The sequence below is a fragment of the Scomber scombrus genome, chromosome 3, assembly GCF_963691925.1.
Source record: "Scomber scombrus chromosome 3, fScoSco1.1, whole genome shotgun sequence".
NCBI lineage: Eukaryota > Metazoa > Chordata > Actinopteri > Scombriformes > Scombridae > Scomber > Scomber scombrus.
This window is the reverse complement of record NC_084972.1, coordinates 3,122,148-3,142,923: the sequence shown is the minus strand read 5'-3', so window position 1 is coordinate 3,142,923 and position 20,776 is coordinate 3,122,148. Positions and strand designations below refer to the sequence as shown.

Here is a 20,776-nt window from a genome sequence, read left to right as displayed (position 1 = left end):
TCAGTCTCTGCTGTTTGGTGTCAGGCTGTCACTTACATGCTGATTGTAGATGATCACCCCCTCCTCACAGGTGGGCTTGTGGGTACAGGAGTGCTGGTGAACGCACCAGTTACAGCCCCATCGGCTCAAAACACAACCACGGCAACTGCAAGCAGATATAACAGAATGTACACATTAGAGACAGTAAATAATAACCTCTGTAGAAGGACTTGGATGGAAACAGTGAGACAGGGTTCGGAGCTATGAGGAGAAACGTGGAGAGAGGTCTGATAATAGTACTATAGGCTTTTTATCGAGGAGTGGGAGACAGTAAGAGAAAAGGATGGTATAGAGAAAGAAAGATACAGCTACTGTGGCTTGTACCAAACAGAGTAATCCAATTGCTGCCAATCTGCCCCCAGTGGTAAGAAAGGTCAGTGGTTTAATTGAATTGAGCCACAGTTTCTTATCAGTGATGGGAAGAGGAGAGGAAGACCAAAGCAGAGAGAGAGGGAGGCTGACAGAGTAACGTGTGCTAACAGTGAGTCATCCAATTTAATCAGGACTCAATATTATTACTTTTTTATGTTCAGAAGAAATCTGCAACATAATCTTTAGATTTTTTCATCAATCATACCGTTTGTCCTCATCACAAGTTTACATCAGTGTAAACTGTCCTCTGGCAGCAGCTCACTGTACTACTTTTAGTGGAATAGGAGCATAATAACTGAAAATCTGTTTGACCTGAGGTGACCTGAATCCTGCCCTGTTTGTCCTGAAAATGAGACTCAACCTGAGTTTTGCAGGCAGCTGCTCTCACTGATGAAATTAATAAAACAAAATGGACTTTATGTAACGGATAATGATTTACAACAGTCCCTGTGTTTCTTGTTCCTAATGACTCCAATATCTTCATGAACTAAATAAATACAGTTTAGCTTTAACTTTCATGTGTTTTACTGTTCGCTGTCACTGCGGGGGGAATTCACTAATAGATTGCAGCCGCTGACAGCACCATGAATCTCACATTGTTTGCTGTTATCTGCCATGACTCAAAGTCTAATTCACAAAAGATTTTTGCACTAATGATATGTCAGCACAAACATGCCCATCAAGTTTTACAGCTGAGTTAAATTTGCATCTGTTTCAGTGAGCGGAGCTGTTTCCAATATTTCAGGCTCTCCTTTATCTTTCAATACACAGATTGATCCATAAAGAGCACAAAAGCCGCACATTGCATTTCTTTAATTAACAGAGGTATGTACACACAGAGCTCAGTCACAAACCAACTTCCATGTGTTTTGCTTCTTTTACTCCTCAAGTGTTTCACATCTATAACAATCTACTGAAATCTCAAATGTCATAATACAGTTATTAATGTGACTCAGGTAGGTCTGTAATGTGTTAGATTCATGTCTGAATCTTATAATAATGTTGTTCAGGTGTCACTGAATGTATCACAGAAACATCAGTACTGATGATCTATTAGTTGTCCACATCTGGCTGTGTGTTACATCTGGCTGCAGCATCACGCAGCAGCTGAAACAATGAGTGTGTCTCTAAACTGAGAAAGAGGCTGTGCACATTTATGCACGTGGTACAGCAACATTAACTCCATTAAAACCAGATTGGTCAGGATCTGAATGGTAGTTAATGTTCTGTGTTGTGCAACACATCCACACAGATCAGCTGTTACACTCAGATTCAGCTTTATACAGTGGGATTGTTTGTAATAAAGAAGAACTTATGGATGTATCCTGATCTGTAGTGAGCACAGTTGAGATGTGATGTGCAAATATAGAGATGGAAAGACTACTGAGAGAGAGAATGAAGGGCAGGATTCAGGTGCCTGCAGCCTTCACACACATATGTTATTGTAAGTTGGGATATATAGACATGAAAGAAGCTGGAGTATAAATGTATTTAAAGCAGAGGGTCACAGGTTTGGAGAAAGGAATTAAATCAAGAGACCTATCAGAGAAGTGTAGGGTAAAAGTGTCATATAAAGAATAAGACCTGATTATAATATCTCCACTCATACTGTAAGTGAAGCAGAGCGGACGGGAGAGCAGAGATGATAATTCATCAAGTGGTAACTCACGGCATGCTGCCAGACAGCTGCTTCACAGCCGTGCAGTCGTAGAAGGTGAAGTCCCTCGCTGTGACGGTGATGCCGCCGAAACGCAGAGACAAGGTGACTGTGACGAAGTCTGAGGAGAACGGAACACAGACAGGGAGAGAGGGAGAGAGCATGAGGAAGAGCCGAGAACAACACAGAGCAGCGCTTTGAAAATATTTGGCTAGGCTTATAGTCTGTGAGTCTGGGATGAGTGTGATGTTCCTCAGAAACACAGTGAGAGAATGTGGGAGAAGGTTTTGCTCCAGACAGCCAAAACACAGAGGTTAATAAAATCCATGTGCTCCCTCCATCCTCCTCTCAGTGACTGCAGACATAAACACACAGCAAGGCTCAAAGCTTTCAAACACATGCTCTACTGATCTACACTAACACTACTTTAAACTACAGTGTGTTAGCTTGTATTAAAGCTCTATTGAGCTACAGGGAGGCTCATCATTTTACTGTTTTCTCTTCATGTTAAACTAATCTAACTTTGGTGTCTGTTTACAAGCTCTCTGCTCATTTTTTTAATTGAACAAATTATATAAATAGTCATTTCAGTTCATCAAATAAAGAATGTAGACATAAAGAAAAGTATAATTCCAATAGAAGAAGAAAAGTCAATTAATAATAATAATAATTTTTAAAAAGAGGACATAAGGGATAAATAATTCGGAGTAGTTTTTGACTAATGACAGACATTTCTTATTTGTTATAAATTTAAAGACTGAAAATAATACTTAATATCTAGAGTTGTCTTAAGTATTCTAGCTTTATGGGTGTAAAATTGACCTAATTAAGTTTACAATCTTACATATATTCTTATCTTTATAATCCAAACGGTAGACAATACTCCTTCCCTCAATACATCTCATATGTGAGGTTTGACTGCTCAGGTTTCTGACTTCTATGTAATTAACTTAAATATTATAATAACCGATAGAAATGATAGACAAAGCTGTAATTTCCCTTTAAATGTTCAAAGCACACTCATGTTGACTCCCCAGCCAGTCTGCAATGCCTTTATAGGATGGTGTCACAATTGTTCAAGTCTGTCTGAAACAGGTTTCTTGCCATAATCATTCCTTCTGTTAATATAACTAATATGAAGCTTCAGTCATCCAAATGAGTCAAATCTTCATCTTCTATGTTTCATCGTTACAGTGTTTTTAGTATCAAAGTATTTTTGTTACTATGCTTCAACCACAGCTCAACAGGGAAACACTAAGAGGGAATCTGATGCTAAAAAGACAGTAAATGTGTCAGATATCACTTGATATGACTAACTCACACTGATGAAGCTCAATAGAAGCTGATCATCTACTTTAAATGACTGTGTGGACACACTGTGGATTTTGTCCATTGAAAGCACATTTAAAGGAGTTCTCTTAATAGTCAGTATGAACAGGAGGAATGATTACAGAGAGGAAAACCTCTCTACTGTTCATATGGTCACCTGACTGCTGCTTTAACAAACGGTTGAAAAATTGTGAACCTGTCCTTTAAAATGCCTCATAAGCAACTAATCTAATATTAGTGGGTCTAGCATTGTTGCTGCTGTTAAAGACAGTTTGAACAGGCCATGTGTTATCATATGTTCTTCTTCAGAGCTGTTCTGCTTTGTGATAAAGCTGATCAATCATTTCTATTATCACTATTCAGGCTATCCACAGGTGGCTGTAGCTTTGTATCTTCTACTCAGACAATTTAATCTGGGACATTAAGTTCAGTCTGCTGCGGCTTCCAACTGTTTCAAATCAGTTCAGCACAAACAAGGCCTACATAAACACCCTTTATAAAGTTAATAGCTAAGCAACCACCGATCTGCAACAAAGTGATGACATCATGATAGTCTCTGTAGCTTTTGTGGTCTGTCAGAGAGCTTTTAACCACCCAGTAACGTCCTGGAAATCACTGCTGAGCTGACTGTGCTGATTTCAGTCACCTCACTGTGAAAATCTACTTTCAGCTGGAGGATTTGGTCGTTCATGCACTGAAGAGGCTTTGTTAAACAGTCGGGTGAGAACGTGATCTCCAACTTTAAAGCAACAATTGCAGTAACTGGCTTTCAGCTGCGTCTTTCATTAAGTGAACACTGGCACTAACCCTCTTTAAGCAAAGGTAAGCCACAGCTAGTTCCTTAAATACTGCCTGTGTGTCCATATTTTAGTAAACCCTCCCAGGCTGACTCTCTAAACTCTGCACCCTGACTACCACAAAATGCTGAAAGTTGCAGGAATGCAGGCATGGGAACCTGTGTGTGTGTGTGTGTGTGTGTGTGTGTGTGTGTGTGTGTGTGTGTGTGTGTGTGTGTGTGTGTGTGTGTTTGAGACACACAATATGAGAATGTTTGGGTGAGTGTGACCTCCGCAGAGGCTTCAATTTTTATTTACAAGCCCCTTTAATCTTCCATTATCATTACCGGTGACTTACTAGAACGAACAAGCTGCTCTCAGCACGTTCAACAATCAACCAACCAAGAAATGAATAGAGAAAATTCAGATTTATGCACTAAAATACAGATTACACCCTGCTGTGTAAGATGGATTAGCAAAAATGGATTGGGTTAGCCTAGATTCATGGAAACATGGATTGAACTGTATATGTGTGATATAGGTACACAGAAACACACACGCAAGGATGAATCACGTTACAGGACGCAGTCAAATCCCTCAATCATAAAGTTGAAAAGTTGAAAACCACTCATTCAACTCAGGCTTCCAAAACAACAAAACAAACGCTCACCTTTTCCTGGAGGCACCATGGGTACTCGGTTGGGGTCGGGGGAGTGGCAGGTGACCCCGGTTTGGGTGACGGTGGCGGGGCTGTGGCTGTCCTGGAAGAAGCAGGAGTATGACTCGCCTTTTTCTAATATTGGAAGTCCTGGAACTGACAGAGACACCTGAGGGAAGACCAGAGGAAATGTCATCAACACTGCTGCTGTATCATTTCAATACCTGAACTCAGCAGTTTGAAGATGATAAGAAACTCTTGTGACATTTGACTGTGCTGTAATGTTCCTAAATTGACATCTGTTCTATGGTTTGTCCTGCTGTTACCAGGCCAACCAGTCAGTAATTAAATCCATAGAGCATCGTCACAATCAGACCCTCAAAAAGCAAATAAGGTAACATCAGTTTTGGAAAATGTATTGATCTTTTATAATATATCGCTCCTGTTTAAATGTGTAAATGGACTTGCTCTTCAGACTTTGTGCAAATACAGACTCATTCTGCATTAACATCTTTTGTTCAGACAGCGTTTTCTGTGAAAGGAGCAAAAATATGGAACTTCTGAACAATTTACTGCACACTTCAAAAAATCTGCATGTATTACTATTCTTGCATTGTGTTTTTTCTTTATGTGCAATAAAATAAAATAAATAATATTGTATCCGTCCCTATTAAATAAACCATATTACTAATAACAGTAATACAAAAACAATCACGTGACATATTTTCAAAAACATAGTCACACATAAGTCCCTAGATGATCATTCTATCCACACAGTTTGATTCCACATGTGACTTAAATCCCATCAGCTGACTGCTGCTGCTGCTTGTTGTCAGACACAAAACTCTGCATTAGTGAGTCCACACCTGTGCTGCAGCAGAGGACAGTGAAGGTCATAATGACAGTAAGTGATTCAACTGTCTCCAAACATAAATCTGATGCGCTCACTTGTAAATGTCAACGTGGAATAATTAGTTTTGAAAACTGAATCAGCTCCTCTCTGCTGCAGGAACATGAATCATACTGATCAAACTCTTTGAGGATTATACTCTGTCATTTTTATTCTGACTCCACCTGTTCTTCTCATTCATGGCATGTTTACTGTCATTCTAAAGAGATCATCTCTGGGTCTAACAGTAGGACCGATACAGTGATGTATTTCCTTGGATTGTCTGTAAATGAGGTTGAAGTTTCTTTAAGTGGTGTTTTTTCAGCATGTTTGGTCAGATTACTGAGCATGTATATTCATTTAAATCAACATTCTGTCCATTTTAGACAAAGTGTTAAGTGTGTTAAGACTAAATGTAATCTTTTGTTAATTAAAAAAGTAAAAACCTAACTTTTCTCTAGTTCACTCTCACTTCAACTATATATTAGGTGAAATTGACCTTCAGTTAAAAGAGGAGAAATAATTGCGATAAACGATATTATTGTCATTTGAACATCATTTTATACCACTGATATAATGATAATATAACAGTGGGATTGTAGAGTGGGTGCTACACTTGATGGTGGTTATGTCATTATGGTTGTGAACAGAGTTATTTACCTTTAATTCTTCTACAGTCTCCACTCAGGACGTACACAGTGAGGAATGGAGGACACTACTTGCTTAACCAATGTGACATGAATAGCCTCTTAGCTGCTAATGTGAAGTGTGGTAATACTGAGGTGAAAAAATGATGAAGGTCATGTCCATGTATCTGATAAGTCCATATATAGACATGATGATGCTGATAATTACGGTATTGTACAATACATCGTAACTACTGTGACAGGCCTAATTAATAAAATGACCCCTGCAAACTCCTTCAGCCTCCAGCTTTAAATGTGCTGACTATGACTGCAAGACCTCAATACTACAAAGTCATGATATTACAACTACATACACCTAAAATGACCAGACCATGTGTTCTTGAGTCGTTCTCTCCAACAGTAAGAATGTAACACAGTGTGTGATTTATATTTAGTGTCTCTGCTGCTATGCTCAGGCTACATCTTCCACACAGATGACTGATAGTGCACCAGTACATGACAGGACTGGACTCTGATCGCTATCTTCTCCTGAAAGCCTGAACACACATATATCCAACACACACACACACACACACATCCAACACACACACACACACACACATATCCCACACACACACACACACACACACACATATCCCACACACACACACACACACACACACATATCCCACACACACACACACACACACACACACACACACACACACACACACACACACACACACACACACACACACACACACACACACACACACACACACACACACACACACACACACACAGAGTAACCTGATACCCAACACAGCCAGGGTACAGTAAATCTCCCACCCCGGCTGATAAAGGATTCTGGGATGAGTTATGGCGAGGTGATCTGGAGCTTTATGGCTTTTGGTATGTGAGGAGACTGTTATTAAAGGGGGGGACATGTAGAGGCAGAATATGACCGTGGACACACTGTACCCATTGTGATGACTTGTAAGATATTCTCAAAGGAAAGCTTGTAGCTTCTTAAGTGGGGGGTTATCTTAATCTGAAGTCAACAGAAACCAGAAAAAAAGATTCTTCTCTGTAAACAAATTCTGTTTATAAAGGAAATCTTACTTAAATCCTCTGTGAAGACATGTATGGACGCGTTTAGTTCAAATCAAACTCCTTTACTAAATGTGAGAACTAAACATGACTTGAACAAGGTGTATCTACTGTAAATGTGTTGCAGACTCACCATTCTGCTCTGCTCCCTGCTGACGTTGGAGGGATTGAGGTCCTGGATGGCGAGACACTGCTGGTCCATGTCGAAGCTCCACAGCCACTGACCGGCCTGCTTCCCACGAGTACACTCTGACTGCAACACACAACTGCAGGGAAAACACAGAGGCTGCGCTCTTACATCATGTAAAGTGTATTTTAATGGGAGCTGAAGTCTCTCTCTGACTCCACATAACATTTACTATCAAATTAAACTGTGAAAATGACTTTGAGTACATCCTGCTCATCTATAAATCACACTGAGGTTGTAAAAAACTGCACAGCAACTTCTTCCTGGACTGTTAACTTGTATGATTTCCTCTCCAGCTGGACTCAAAACAACACAACCTAATGTAAGGAATGTGTGAAACAACAGCTGATCTAAATATATTAACACTAAGAAAAGTGTAGCCGAGTGGAAGATAAATGAAGGAGTAAACATGGAAAGAAAGGAGGGGAAGATCCAGGTGAGAGGGAGGTGGGAGGCCAGGTGGTGAGGAGAGGAGAGAGGATAGGGGGAGGAGACACAGATGGGACGGATGGGGAGATTCCTTTCATCACACTCAAACACAATCCCACCAGAGCAAACATGACTTGGCAAAAACACTTTGTGCCAGCAGCTTTCTTGTCCAATGGAAGTTCACAACACGTCAGCACTGAGTATTAGTGGAACATTTACTGTTGTACAATTGTTTAAATAAACTAAATAAATGAGAAGAATTTACAGCATCTTGAGGCTATTTATAGAACTTATTTTGCACTTGCAATAACAGAATAAGAAGCAGTCAGTACTGGTTTTAAGAAATCTAATATAAGTATGTTAAATGTGATTCAAGCAAAACTTTATCTTTAAAAGAGTAAATTAATCATTCTTCTTACAAAAAGAGAGTAAAATGCATAAGCAATAAAAGCATGTTTTTAATATACTCAGGGGTTTTGCTGATACAGCCTTAGTTTGTTATAACCAGTGTTTAATGTTAGCTACCATTAGCTAACTTCACATAGACACTGCTCTTTATCAGCTTAGTTTTCTAACTCTTCTAAACTAGTGCTACAGTACATTTTAGCATTTTCCATTATCCAGTAAGTGTCACTTGAGGCCACAGTGGGTTCTGTTCAACGAGGTTTAACACGCTGGCTTTTAACATCAAGTGTTGCTGTGGTGTTCAGTCTACAGGTATAATGCATCTGTTAAAAACTTGAAGTTGGGAGTGTAGTACTTTAGTCTTTCCCTTCTAGCAGTGAGAGTCATTTCAACAACACTGTTTAAATATTGCAGCCCACATCCCAGTTTTCTTTTATAATAAAAAAAAAAAAAAAAAAACTTAATAAAATCTGGTTTAAAAAAAACACTATCAACACATGCTAATGTCATAAGCTCTGCTGTGAAACTCTGTCACTACTGTTGCTGCTGTAAAACGGTAGATATATTGTTTTGAATGTCAGACTGTCCCCTCGAAATGACTCATATCACTTTTAGAATTGGTCCGATAACATTTTGACTGTCTACAACAGCCGAATGATTAAATGATTTTATCCCTATTAAAGTTAGCAGGGGGCTAACCGGATGTTAGCAGGCTCAGCTGGCAGGTTTTGGTTAGTTGGATTAAGCATTGTGTTATATAAATTGTTTGGTGAGGGTTTAAATGTAACAGACACTCAATTATATATAGAAGCTCTGCAAAGCAGATTTAAAGGGGAACTCCACAGATTTTACACATCAGTGTGTGTTTCCAGGTGTCGGGGAGTACTACTGTGTAAAAAGTAGTATTAAGTCTTTTGTGTCTCTGGAGCAGCTGTGCGAAATCTGATAAACTGCCTCAGGTGATGTCACACCAGTCAGCATCAATTGAGACTAAAAATGACAAGTTTGAAAATGAAACAAATCTGGAGGTGTTGAGCTAGAAAGAAGAGCGGTTAGCAGATCTCTGTAGCTGCTCATCTCTGCTGGAGGCTAATAGCTCCAGGTTACATTAGCTGCTACTAGAATAACACACTCAAATACCTGACCAAACTGTCTACAGTCAAGTTGCATTGTGGGTTATATTTTTAACAGTAACAATGGAATTTTTAATATTTTAATTTGGTTGTGATTATCTGTATTAGCAGATAATCACGCCATGATAGTGTGTCAGTCAGAAATTATTTTTATACTTTTTTCTATGTTTCACGTTGTTCTTTTTGTCAAATGAGCCTTAACATACACAAAACTAAAAAAATATGACTGCAATAACCGGTCACTGTTTCATATTTTGTTCTTGACAAAAGACAATTTGTCAATTATCAATCACAATAACTTGTACATCTGTGACAATTTTATTGTCACAGATGAATTTGCTGATCAACTACTGGACTAATGGACTAAGTAGTAGACAGTGTATTTCTGCTTGCTGGTATGTATCTCACCTTCCCTCCAGGACACACCAGCCACAGTAAGGGTCGTGAGCCATCAGGCAGGAGTTGCAGTCTGGGTGCTGCTGGCATTCAGCCACCGGCCTCTTCTGCAGCTGGAATCAGGACAACACAATACATTGGAGGCGCGCAAATCGTCCACGCTAAGCCCCTTAGAAATCTGATTAAAAAGAATAGGTGGCCCACTTTTCCAAGTGGAACAATGCAAAATGAAAAAAATATGGTCATTAGAATAATCCCAACTACAGACTGCTTCAGTGGAAGGCAGAGAATCGAGGACAGGAACGAGAGTGTCTAAATAATTTCTCTTTTGCTTTATTTCTACAACACAGGAAGGCAGTGTGTGTGTGTTTGTACCATGTTCTGGGTCATGATGAAGAGATGCTCCTCTTTCTGGTCCAGGATGAGGTCTGAGCTGATGGCTGTGTTCTGTTGTATGGTGATGACAGAGTACTCTTCAACCTCACCATTGGGCCCCAGGAACACCTGCAGAAATCACACACACACACACAAAGAAAGCAAATGGTATAATTATGTATCAATTCAACAGACATCAATAGATTGCTGAAAATAAATAAGCACTGCGCTGCCACTGAAAATGTACACTTTAAAAATGTCCTTCTGTTAAGCCGTCATTATAACTGACAAGGTAAAAAATAGACCGCTCATTATTTTTCCTCCTGCATATTTCATAATGGAATATTTTAAAAAGGATCTACCCACACGTGCTAAAATAAGAATTTCATTTGACTAGTTATACTAAAGTAGGGTCTGTAACTATTTCCAAGATCAAGAATGAACTTTGATATTTAAAGTTTCCTGTGGAGTTTGCTGGTAAAAAATAAAAATAAAAATAAAAATAAAAATAAAAATAAAAATAAAAATAAAAATAAAAATAAAAATAAAAATAAAAATAAAAATAAAAATAAAAATAAAAATAAAAATCATCTGTTTACATTCAGTGTTACTCGCCGTGGTCTAGCAAAATGTTGAAAGCATTTCCTCATTCATAAAACACTTGAAACACTTGAAACCTGCACAGTTTACATCTGTATTTTTTTGGACGGCCTCCTGGCGACCCGTGAACCAGTCTGAAACCTTTGACAGGAATGTGCACTGTTTCACCCACGTGCTAATACGTGATCATGAGCATGCACAAGAATTAAAAAACAGGAGCCCACTATAAAATCATTGCTCCACAGTGATGCTACTGCTCAAAAACTCCACAAGGTACCTTTAACTTTTAAATAAACATGCATGAGGAATGCTAAAAAACTACGCAGCTGAGCTTGCATGTGACCCTTTATGACAACTCGGCAAATCTCGTCTGTTGATGAAGACCATGTGATAAAACCAATAAGTGGACATTGAGTTTGGGTTGGTTTTTTTTGTTGTTGTTTTTTTGTTTTAAATCTATTATTATGGATTGCTTCTTTTTGCTTTTATTGGATAGTTGGTGGCAGAGAGGCTGACAGGAACCATGAGGAGAGAGACATATGGGTATGACATGCAACAAAGGTCCCTTGCTGGAGTCGAACCAGGGACGTTGGGGTATATAGCATGCACTGTAACCACTCGGCTACGACGGCGTTCAGAGTTTGGGTTCTTTTATCAAAGAGTTTAAACCTCCTGTTGTCCTCAGGTCAATTTTGACAACAAGTGTTAACTCAGAAATGAGGTATAGTTTCATTTAAATGAGGCCTATTGGCCATAATTTCCAAAAATATGTGTGAAACCTGTGGTAATAAGTTGGAATAAAGTTGGCTAAAAAGGTCAAAATTGGGTGGTAATTTAAACCTTATGCTTTATAAACAGTCAAACCAGACCGGGGGACAAAAGTTGCACAGTTGACAGGAAGACAACAGGAGGTTTAAGCCTTTTTGACTTGAAAAAAGGGAAGTCATTCTATAAAACTCTAAAAACAACATGAATAATTGACATGTTATATTATAGGACTATAAAATGTGTGCATGTGTAAACCCAAACACAGTTCAGCTGTTTAAATATACTGTGTTTATACACACAACCATAAAACACACGCCCACACAAACAAAATGATAAAATAAAGAAATATATCCAGATTAGAACATCAGCAGCACAGATGGTGAGACAGAAAGCATGAAAAAAAAAAACAATCTGGATATTTGAAGCCATTAAATAAATAGCCAGACTACATTATGAGGCCTTGGTGTGCAGTCTGCTGGCTAGCTGTTAGAAGTCCAGAGTTGCTGTAATGTGGGTTAATATGAGAGGGCAGCCTGACTGACTGACTGACTGCTCCACATCAGCCTTTAGATGTTATTTACAGCAGCATGAACATCAGCTTCACTCTGTCTAATATCATTATTGAGATATGTCACTGCGAGGCCAACAAAGACAGCAATCATCCTAATGGGGGAATCCAGTGCAGGTCAGGAGGAGAAGTGTGGATCCACTGATTTCATACCAGTGTGTGTGTGTGTGTGTGTGTGTGTGTGTGTGTGTGTGTGTGTAGTAGTAATTATAGTAGTAGTAGTAATAGTAGTAGCCAGTGGAAGGTGTGATGAATATGATACAGTGATACAGGCCGGCATGTCTCCCTGATGTCGGGATAATCCAATCCTCCAGGTATGTGGTGGATTTGAGGTCAGCTATGCAATCCAACACTCTTTGATCCCACATCTCCTCAAAGCCTCACTGTTCCAGCTTTAATAACTGTCCATCGAGCCTACACTAATCACTACTGCTGCACAACACATGGAGAAACACACACAAGTGAGTAAAATGACATTCCTGTCCTTCAAAAGGAGGAAGAGAAGATGGAGATAAATGCACAACACAGTATCATAAAAAACATAGAATGAAATATAACAAACATCTAAGAAGAGGAGTAAGAAATGTCAGAGAGTTCAACAGAGAGGTGATTAACAACCGCTGCATGTTTACTGCCGCACAAAAGCTCTTTCTTCTACTGTTACGCAATGCTCTGACCTCAACAAAACAAACATTTACAGATGGAATCTTAACGAGTCAGCGGTGAGTCTTCAAGCAGCGCATCTTTATAAGACTGGTGAGGTTTCAGGAATCACACTGGCTCCTGTGTCCTCATGCCAGTGTAATTTCATTTAGCGGCTCGTTTTTCCCAGCAGCTGCAATTAACCAATCAGTGTGCATCATGTTTATCTGCCAGGGGGCTGAGGTCATCGTCACTGGGTTGGGGAGGTGGAGGAAGGAAGAATATGTTGCAATGTAAACATAACATTATATTCTCCTGTCTAAATCCATACACATAAAAGGCCAGTTAAATGTCAGTGATGCTAAAGTGTATAACATCACATACCTATTATAGGCCAGTATCAACTCATTGCAGATGCATCAGTATTTGTGCATGTGTCAGCCAATAAATAACAAGAAACTGAATAACAGAAATGCCATCATATATCATATATGACCTAACTGACTGACTACTTCATTTTTAACCTGTAAAACAACCAGCTGATACATTTATTGAAGATAATAACAACAATAATAACAATTCTAGGAAATCTTATCAAAATGTTTATTAATGTTATGGGTTGTGTGTATCAGTTTCCAAAGTAACTAAGTACATTTTTAAGATACAATCCCCTAAGCCCCCTCCTCCTCATCTCCTGTTACCTATTATTATAACACAGTCTTGGAGCTACCAGAGTGTCATTTCACTGCAAATCTGTGCATCTCTGTACAACCCTGTATGTGACAAATAAAACCTTTCAATCTTTGGTCCAATATATATAATCAGAGGGACCAAACAACTTCTTTTACTTTCATACATTCACTACATTTTGCTGCTAATACTAATGTACTTTTACTTGAGTAGTATTTTTCTTACATGACTTTAACTTATAATAGAGTGTCTTTAAATCAATGTATTAACATCTTTAATTAGGTCTGAATACTTCCTCAAAAATTCTGTTTCAGTCCCTTCTAAAGGTTTGCAATATTAGCAGCCAAATAATTGAATATACACTATATGGCAAAAGTATGTGGACACAACTTTTGGTCTGAAGTAGTTTTTCCTGCTTTGTCTAGATCCCTAAATTCTGATGAAAAAATACTTCTCAATGCTGAACCAGATATAAGCTCATCAATATGTTAACCTATAAGTAACAAGATATTGCACTACCGAATTGCCAAAATAGTTTTGAGATCATTTAAAAACTATATCATGATGACAGCATTTTTGAACCAGCGAGCACTGAGGATTTATCATGTGTAAAATGTCTCACTCTGTATGTATCTTAGACACAACACCAACAAAAACAATCTCAGGAATGTTGGGTGTAGAAAAAGGCTGCTGGCAGATATACTGTTATAACATTTTTAGTGAGTTATCTTTCCAAAGTTCAGATGGAAGATGAAGCTGAAGATAAAGAAGTAAGTTTACATGGCTGCTAACAGGACAGAGTAAAACAAGCAGGAAGCTCCATGATTTATTATAAGAACAACACATCACAGCTTAACTGTGAGCACAGAGCTGGTTTAATCAGCTGGGAAATGAAGTGCTGAGTGTCTGAAGTGATTGAACAACAACGAGCACAGAGGCCAGTGTGTTACACACTATGTGAAGCATCAACACAGTTCAGTAAATAAATGATTGTAGTAAACACGGTCCTGCCTCACAGCTAGGACTGCTCTTCCATCCGTCAATAATTACACATAATGCAGGCAAATGAATTACTTTAATTACTCTGTTTGTTCATGAATGAGTGCATGTTCTGGATGCCAATCACATATCTAAACATTGAAGTCTCTATTAAAATCACATTTACAATGGTTGCATGATCAGTGTGAATCCTCCAAGGTAAAATTAAAGCTAATATTTGTTTAGATAACACATTTACACAGTGGGTTTAAATGCAATTACCTTCATTATCTATCAAATATAAAAAGATGATTCACTTTATAATAATAGAACAGAGAGAAAAACAGCATGTCCCACATTTAAGAGACTAGAATATAGAATGTTTGATTTTTTTTTTTACTTGTTGGTCGATGATTTCAGCTCAAATGTTTAATAAATTCTTCAACTTAACATATACCTCATTAAAGGACTTATGTGTGTGCACTTTGTAACCTGCCTTCATGCATGAAAAGTACTCGATGTGAACACAGATGCATTTGAATACTGATCAGCTGAACATTTAAGTTGTAAATAAGTAATTTGTCCCAATTTATGGATTTGCTAAAAAAAAAAACTTTTAAAAGCCGTTATGAAAACAGCCACAAGAGGGCATGGCTTAACTTTGACTGAGTGAATGAATGAGTGACAGAATGAATGAATGAACTGTGCTCTGCTGTACAAGTGACTGGATCTATGGGGTGACTTATATCTGTAAAACGTGTTCTTGTTTTCTTGAGAAGTTTCTTTCTCCACCGGGACACAAGAAGCTGGTAGTGTTTAAATCAGCGCTATAGTATATGTACAGGACGGAGACTGACAATGTGTCCATTAACGACAGTGACACTGACACTGTCTGCTGTTTTGAGCGATAACTCCGCATCATTCTGAATGAGGCTCTCTGTTAGGAAGTGCACGTGTCGACCGCTCAGAGATGACTGTGCACAAATAAAGTATGGAGCTCCGTTAGCCGCTCGCAGTGATGTACGGCTCGAAGGTTGAGCTGGCACTGCGTGACGTAACCGTGTAAAAATACGTTAATGGCTGCCATTGTGCTAATTCTGCTCATGCAGGGGGGCCTCAACCAAAAGCCAGAAGACACAAAGAGCCAACTGTGTGCAGGCGAACTCACGATCTGTAAACTCCTGATATCAAGGGGCCACCCTACAACTCACTGCTCCACTGACCCTCCATCTGATACTGCTCTTTAGTCCAGTATTACATGTTATTAAGAACTCATACACTACGTTTTGTTATTAAGTAGACTAATGCCATGAGTCCACTGATCAGGGCATTCTTTGCGTCTTTTTGTGTGTGACCGAGCTTAACCTTGACCACCGTTTGAACCCGCAGAAATGCTGCCGTACGCGACCCCTGCCGTGACTCAACTGGGACCCCTGCATTCAACCACAGCACCTTGGAAATCTAACTGACAGGCTGCCGAAAACAGAATAAATTCAGAGGAGCTTCACATGATCCGGCCCATCCGCACCAGGCCTCTCTTACTTTCCACTGTGTCTGAATGACAGCAACATTTTCTGTAGAGCGACACCCACTGACATCAGGGAGGGACGTCTCCTTTATAGCAGACTGAGCCTCTGTTATACAACAAGTGATAATATACTACTTCCTATCCTCTAGCCTGGCGCTGACCACAAAAGGGAAATTTACAGCAATTGAATTCATCACCACCACAAACTATAGAGTGCAAGACTAAAAGATGAATCAACACTGTAAATAAAAGGTTTCTTATCAGCACTTTGACCAGGCTGACAAAGTTATAATTCTACTGATCCATGAATTCCTTCACTTCATGAGTTTCTTTGATCATAAATTCTAACTCATCACCTCCTGCCCTCAACAGCCTGCAATTTATCCCCACAACCAGAAACCTTAAAAACAGCTGTAAAACATGATATATATTTAGACTATCCGACATCCAATGTTTTTCTCCAATCAACCTTCCTGAACCAACTTCAATGATTTCGTTGGTTCATTTGATTCATTTTTCATCTAAGCCACAGTTACTTTCCTAGTTTGGTGTGAAGGAACATGACTGGCCTGTACAGATCCAACACCTTTAGGATGACTAGAACTGTGAGCCAAAATCAGTCTTAGATCTCACAAATGATCAAATGGCAGCGAATCCCTGTAGCCACATTCCAACATCTGCTGGTTAATGCTCATGGTTTTGGAACAATATGATCAACTATAATATCTGGATCTAATGTTTGGTTGCCAACATGCTTTGGGCTATTTAAAGTATTACGTGTAATATGCCAAGACAGATGGAAGATGAGGACACTGCATGTAACTAGATGTATATCAATGTCTATTTTGTTCCCTGAGGTGATTTTTCTCCCCCTCATAAAATATATCTATTACCATATCAATCTATATATATACACTGTAAGACAACCCTGGTTGTGAGATAATTTTCCAACACCTGTTTCTGGAAAAAGATTAGGAATAGTTTGAGGCATATACCATTCAGTATATTTTACATCTGTAGGAACTTTTGAAAAAGTTACTACAGTCCTCTGGCCTTTCATGTTCATTCTATCATTTTAAAGACAATTGGTATTAACACAGCATGCTTAAGGGCCATCTACACCAAAAACGATAATTATAACGATAACTGTCAATATATAGTTTTAAAAATCGTTCTAGCTCACATGGATGGTGGAGTCAGGGTTAGGGTTAGGGTTAAATGTGCTCATCGTTCACTGGGTAAGTGAAGTTAGCATACTGGTAGAATCTACTAAAATTAGTACATTCGTTTAACAACAAGATGGACACAAGTCCAGATGCAACAGAAAGACTCTCTGCTCCTGAGATTATTTCTGTAGTACTGGCCTCCACATACTGGGCTGAGTCTATTTTAAACCTCCATTGGTTGGCATGAGAGTAGAGAGTGGTTTAGATGTGAACAGAGCAAAGTGTTGAACTGAGTGTCTGCTGGGTCGACTACCATGTCTGTACAGTGACACATATTACAGCTATGTGAGAAATACCTGGCACATGTTACCCAAACAAGATCTGAACTCTAAGTAATGACACAAGCTGTTGAATATGCCAGACTATTACTTCACATTTCCAGCAATAACAACGCAATCTCTATTTAACATGACAAGCAACAAAGACAAAGTGCACCTTGTAAATGCTTTTCTGTGTGTGTGTGTGTGTGTGTGTGTGTGTGTTTTGTCACACACACCAGAATGCAAACTGACAACCTGTCTGGGCATGCCCTGACATCTGTGTTTACCTTGTGCAGGTTTCCCTTGGAGTCTCCCAGGAACGCAATGGTATGTCCCGCTCTCATGCTGACGGACACAGCGGTGAGACGGGCAGACGGGCTGTCCAGTATTGTCTCTTCTTCCACGGGGACCCGGCTGGCCATGGGGCTGGGGGTGTGGTCGGAGCCGCAGGGGTAGGCGTCCAGAGTGTTCTACCGATGGGGACGGAGGAGAGAGGACATGTCATGTTCAATTCACATGAAGATTAAGATCCACATAATAAATAACACGTAATATTGCTCATGAAATGTAAACTACACTACATGTTTTGTGCAAAAACAAACTCTTCATATGATGTGTTATCATTTCTCAGCAGGTTATCAAAAACACAACAGCAGTGTTGCTACAGTGTTTAGTAAAATCCCGGCAGGATTTATTGTAGAGGGGTCGAGTGTTTTTAGGACGAACCGTTGCAGGAATCCAGTGACTTGTACACACTGTGCGTTAAAGCTTAGAGTTGGTTTGTTTTTGTTTCTGCAGTTTGGCAGTGGAAAGTCTTTGCTCTGGCGGCAGGGTTGTTGTTTTTTGTTCCGGGCAATTTATTTTTCCAAAAGAACATTTGAAAGCAGGGTCACCGCTTCATCACTGGTAATCCCAACAATAGGAAATGGAGGCAATGAACCTGAGAGCGCTGCCTACTTGTTTTTGATGGATTGCATGCAACTGGCTGGTTTGTTGTTGTGAATGGACTCCTTATTTGGCCGGCCGAGAAATAGAGAGCTTTTATCACAGAGACACATACAATCCAACTGTAGTAAAACCTAAATATATCACATATTTTTTAACACTGCACCAAACTTGAAACTCGGTTGGAATAACATAGCTAAACTATGTCCCAACAGCTATATATAGGCCTCACTGTGTATTGATTAAGTTAACTTTGTGGTGTGAGGGACAGTTTAGACAGCCTGTTTGATCCGCATCATGAGAACTCGAGCATTAGAGGAAAAACAAGCAGAGATGACCGAATGCTAAGAATAGCCCCAAACTACATTATGTCTTCTGAAATAGTTATGAAGTTATGACGTCTAGTCTAGGAACATGGCCTGGAAGCTTAAAGAGTGGTGTGTCACTAACAGCCTGGGCTGATGGGAGCCTGTGATTACACTGTAATGACACACGCTGAGAAGCGCAGCGCAGTCTGCAATCATCTGGACATTTAGCCATAAATACCGAGGCCAGTAATAACCATGAGGGGGGAGGAGATAATTATGACAAAAGATTGCTAAAGTTGCAGTTTGACCACTAATGTTTGGTAGGAGTCCTGAATACTGATCACCAATAACAAAGCATGTTCCTGATAGACTGTCCAAGCAAATGGTACGTGGACTGCAATGATAGCGCCTTTCGAGCTTTCTGACCACTCAAAGCGATTAACATTACATGCCAACATTCACCAATGGCACAGCCTTCGGGAACAATTTGGCGTTCGGTATCTTATCAAAGGACACTTCGTCATGTGTACTGAAGGATCCAGGGATGGAACCGCCTATCCTCTCATTAGTAGATGAACCGTTCTGCCTCTGAGCCACAAACACCCGCGAGCCACAGCTGCAAAGACTAAACAGGGATGAAGGCTGCCATGTGTTGTTTGTGTACATCGATCTGATTAAGATTTGTCATCTTAATCACAGTGGAAATATGTTTTCAGTGCCAGCTCCCTCAACACTGAACCCCCCCCCCTCCCCAAAGCCAAAGTACAATTAGGTATGAAATAATCAGTGTAAAAACCAGATGGCAGGCATGTTGGCCAAGTCAATCAACAGCTGATCCCCAGACTAAAGTGAACCAGCTACAAAACCTTATCAAATTTGATAGTTGAAACTTGTCTGCTTATGCTTAATAACCTCTGTAATTTGATATGCTGTACAAATTTGACTCATTTTAGCAATAGCAACAAGCTACAACACTGCTTATCAGGAAATACTCGTTTGAGGACATAGGGACTTTGCAAAGGGAAAGTGTAAATGTAAGGAAATAAATACTTGTATACATTGGTGAATTAATTATGTTATACGGTAAAATTAACCCATTCTCCCCATATGAGGACATTATTTATGTCAAAAACGTATTCCTGTTCAAAGATAATCCTGAGTCGTTGTACTTATCAGGTCCTACTGATCCAAAACATCTAGGAAAACATTTAAAAAGCATACCAATCAAAAGCTCAGGTCTCTGGTGGTTAAGTTTATTAGTATTCTTGGCCTCCATAATTGCTAGATAAAACATGCATATTTAGTTAATTTTGTATTGTCACAAGCATGGGGTTGAGGTGGTTTGGGGAGAAAGCCTTTATGTATTTTGCAGTTAAGATCCATTCATAGTCATTTTGTCTATATTTTGCATTGTTAATATTAAGTGTTATTTATTTATTGTGATTTGTCCACCTCTTGTGTCTGTTATATGATCTGAGCGGTCATCAGTGAGGTCAGTTTTGTGTTTGTTGAGATCAGTTAAGTAACTCAGTACTGTTGGCTTGCAGCTCAGTCCTAAACAGGATGGAACTGGGGTGGACACTTCTTGCTTCTGATTTTCTTCATCTGTACCCCTGATTCTCTTCTTCTCTTTCTCCTTTAGAGCCTGGTCTCTGCCTGGCGTGGCCTCATTTGTCCTTGTCAAACCTTGATAAAACATTACCCCCAACCCCACCCCACTAAGTACGCCTAATGCCGCTGATCGATCCCTCTCTGACCAGCAATTCTATTCAATTACACTGGCCACACTACCTTTCCCCCCCTCCAGCTAATCCGTTGTATGTGGCTTGCGTAGGTTGAAGGTTCAGCCTGTTTGCTGTCCTCAACACACAAGGAAGTGATA

The 20,776-nt window shown here is 39.5% G+C and overlaps 1 protein-coding gene across 1 annotated transcript in view; it reads right to left on the bottom strand.

Moving 5' to 3' along the window:
* plxnb1b (plexin b1b) overlaps positions 1–20,776 on the bottom strand; it is a 127,030-nt gene that overhangs the window by 21,555 nt on the left and 84,699 nt on the right. Inside the window, exons 6-12 of the mRNA XM_062442246.1 lie at positions 17,929–18,111; positions 10,382–10,510; positions 10,019–10,119; positions 7,590–7,722; positions 4,844–5,000; positions 2,081–2,189; positions 37–145 (exon numbers count right to left, since the gene is read on the bottom strand). Of these exons, the coding sequence (XP_062298230.1) occupies positions 37–145; positions 2,081–2,189; positions 4,844–5,000; positions 7,590–7,722; positions 10,019–10,119; positions 10,382–10,510; positions 17,929–18,111 (921 nt within the window). The remainder of the gene's footprint in view (positions 1–36; positions 146–2,080; positions 2,190–4,843; positions 5,001–7,589; positions 7,723–10,018; positions 10,120–10,381; positions 10,511–17,928; positions 18,112–20,776) is intronic.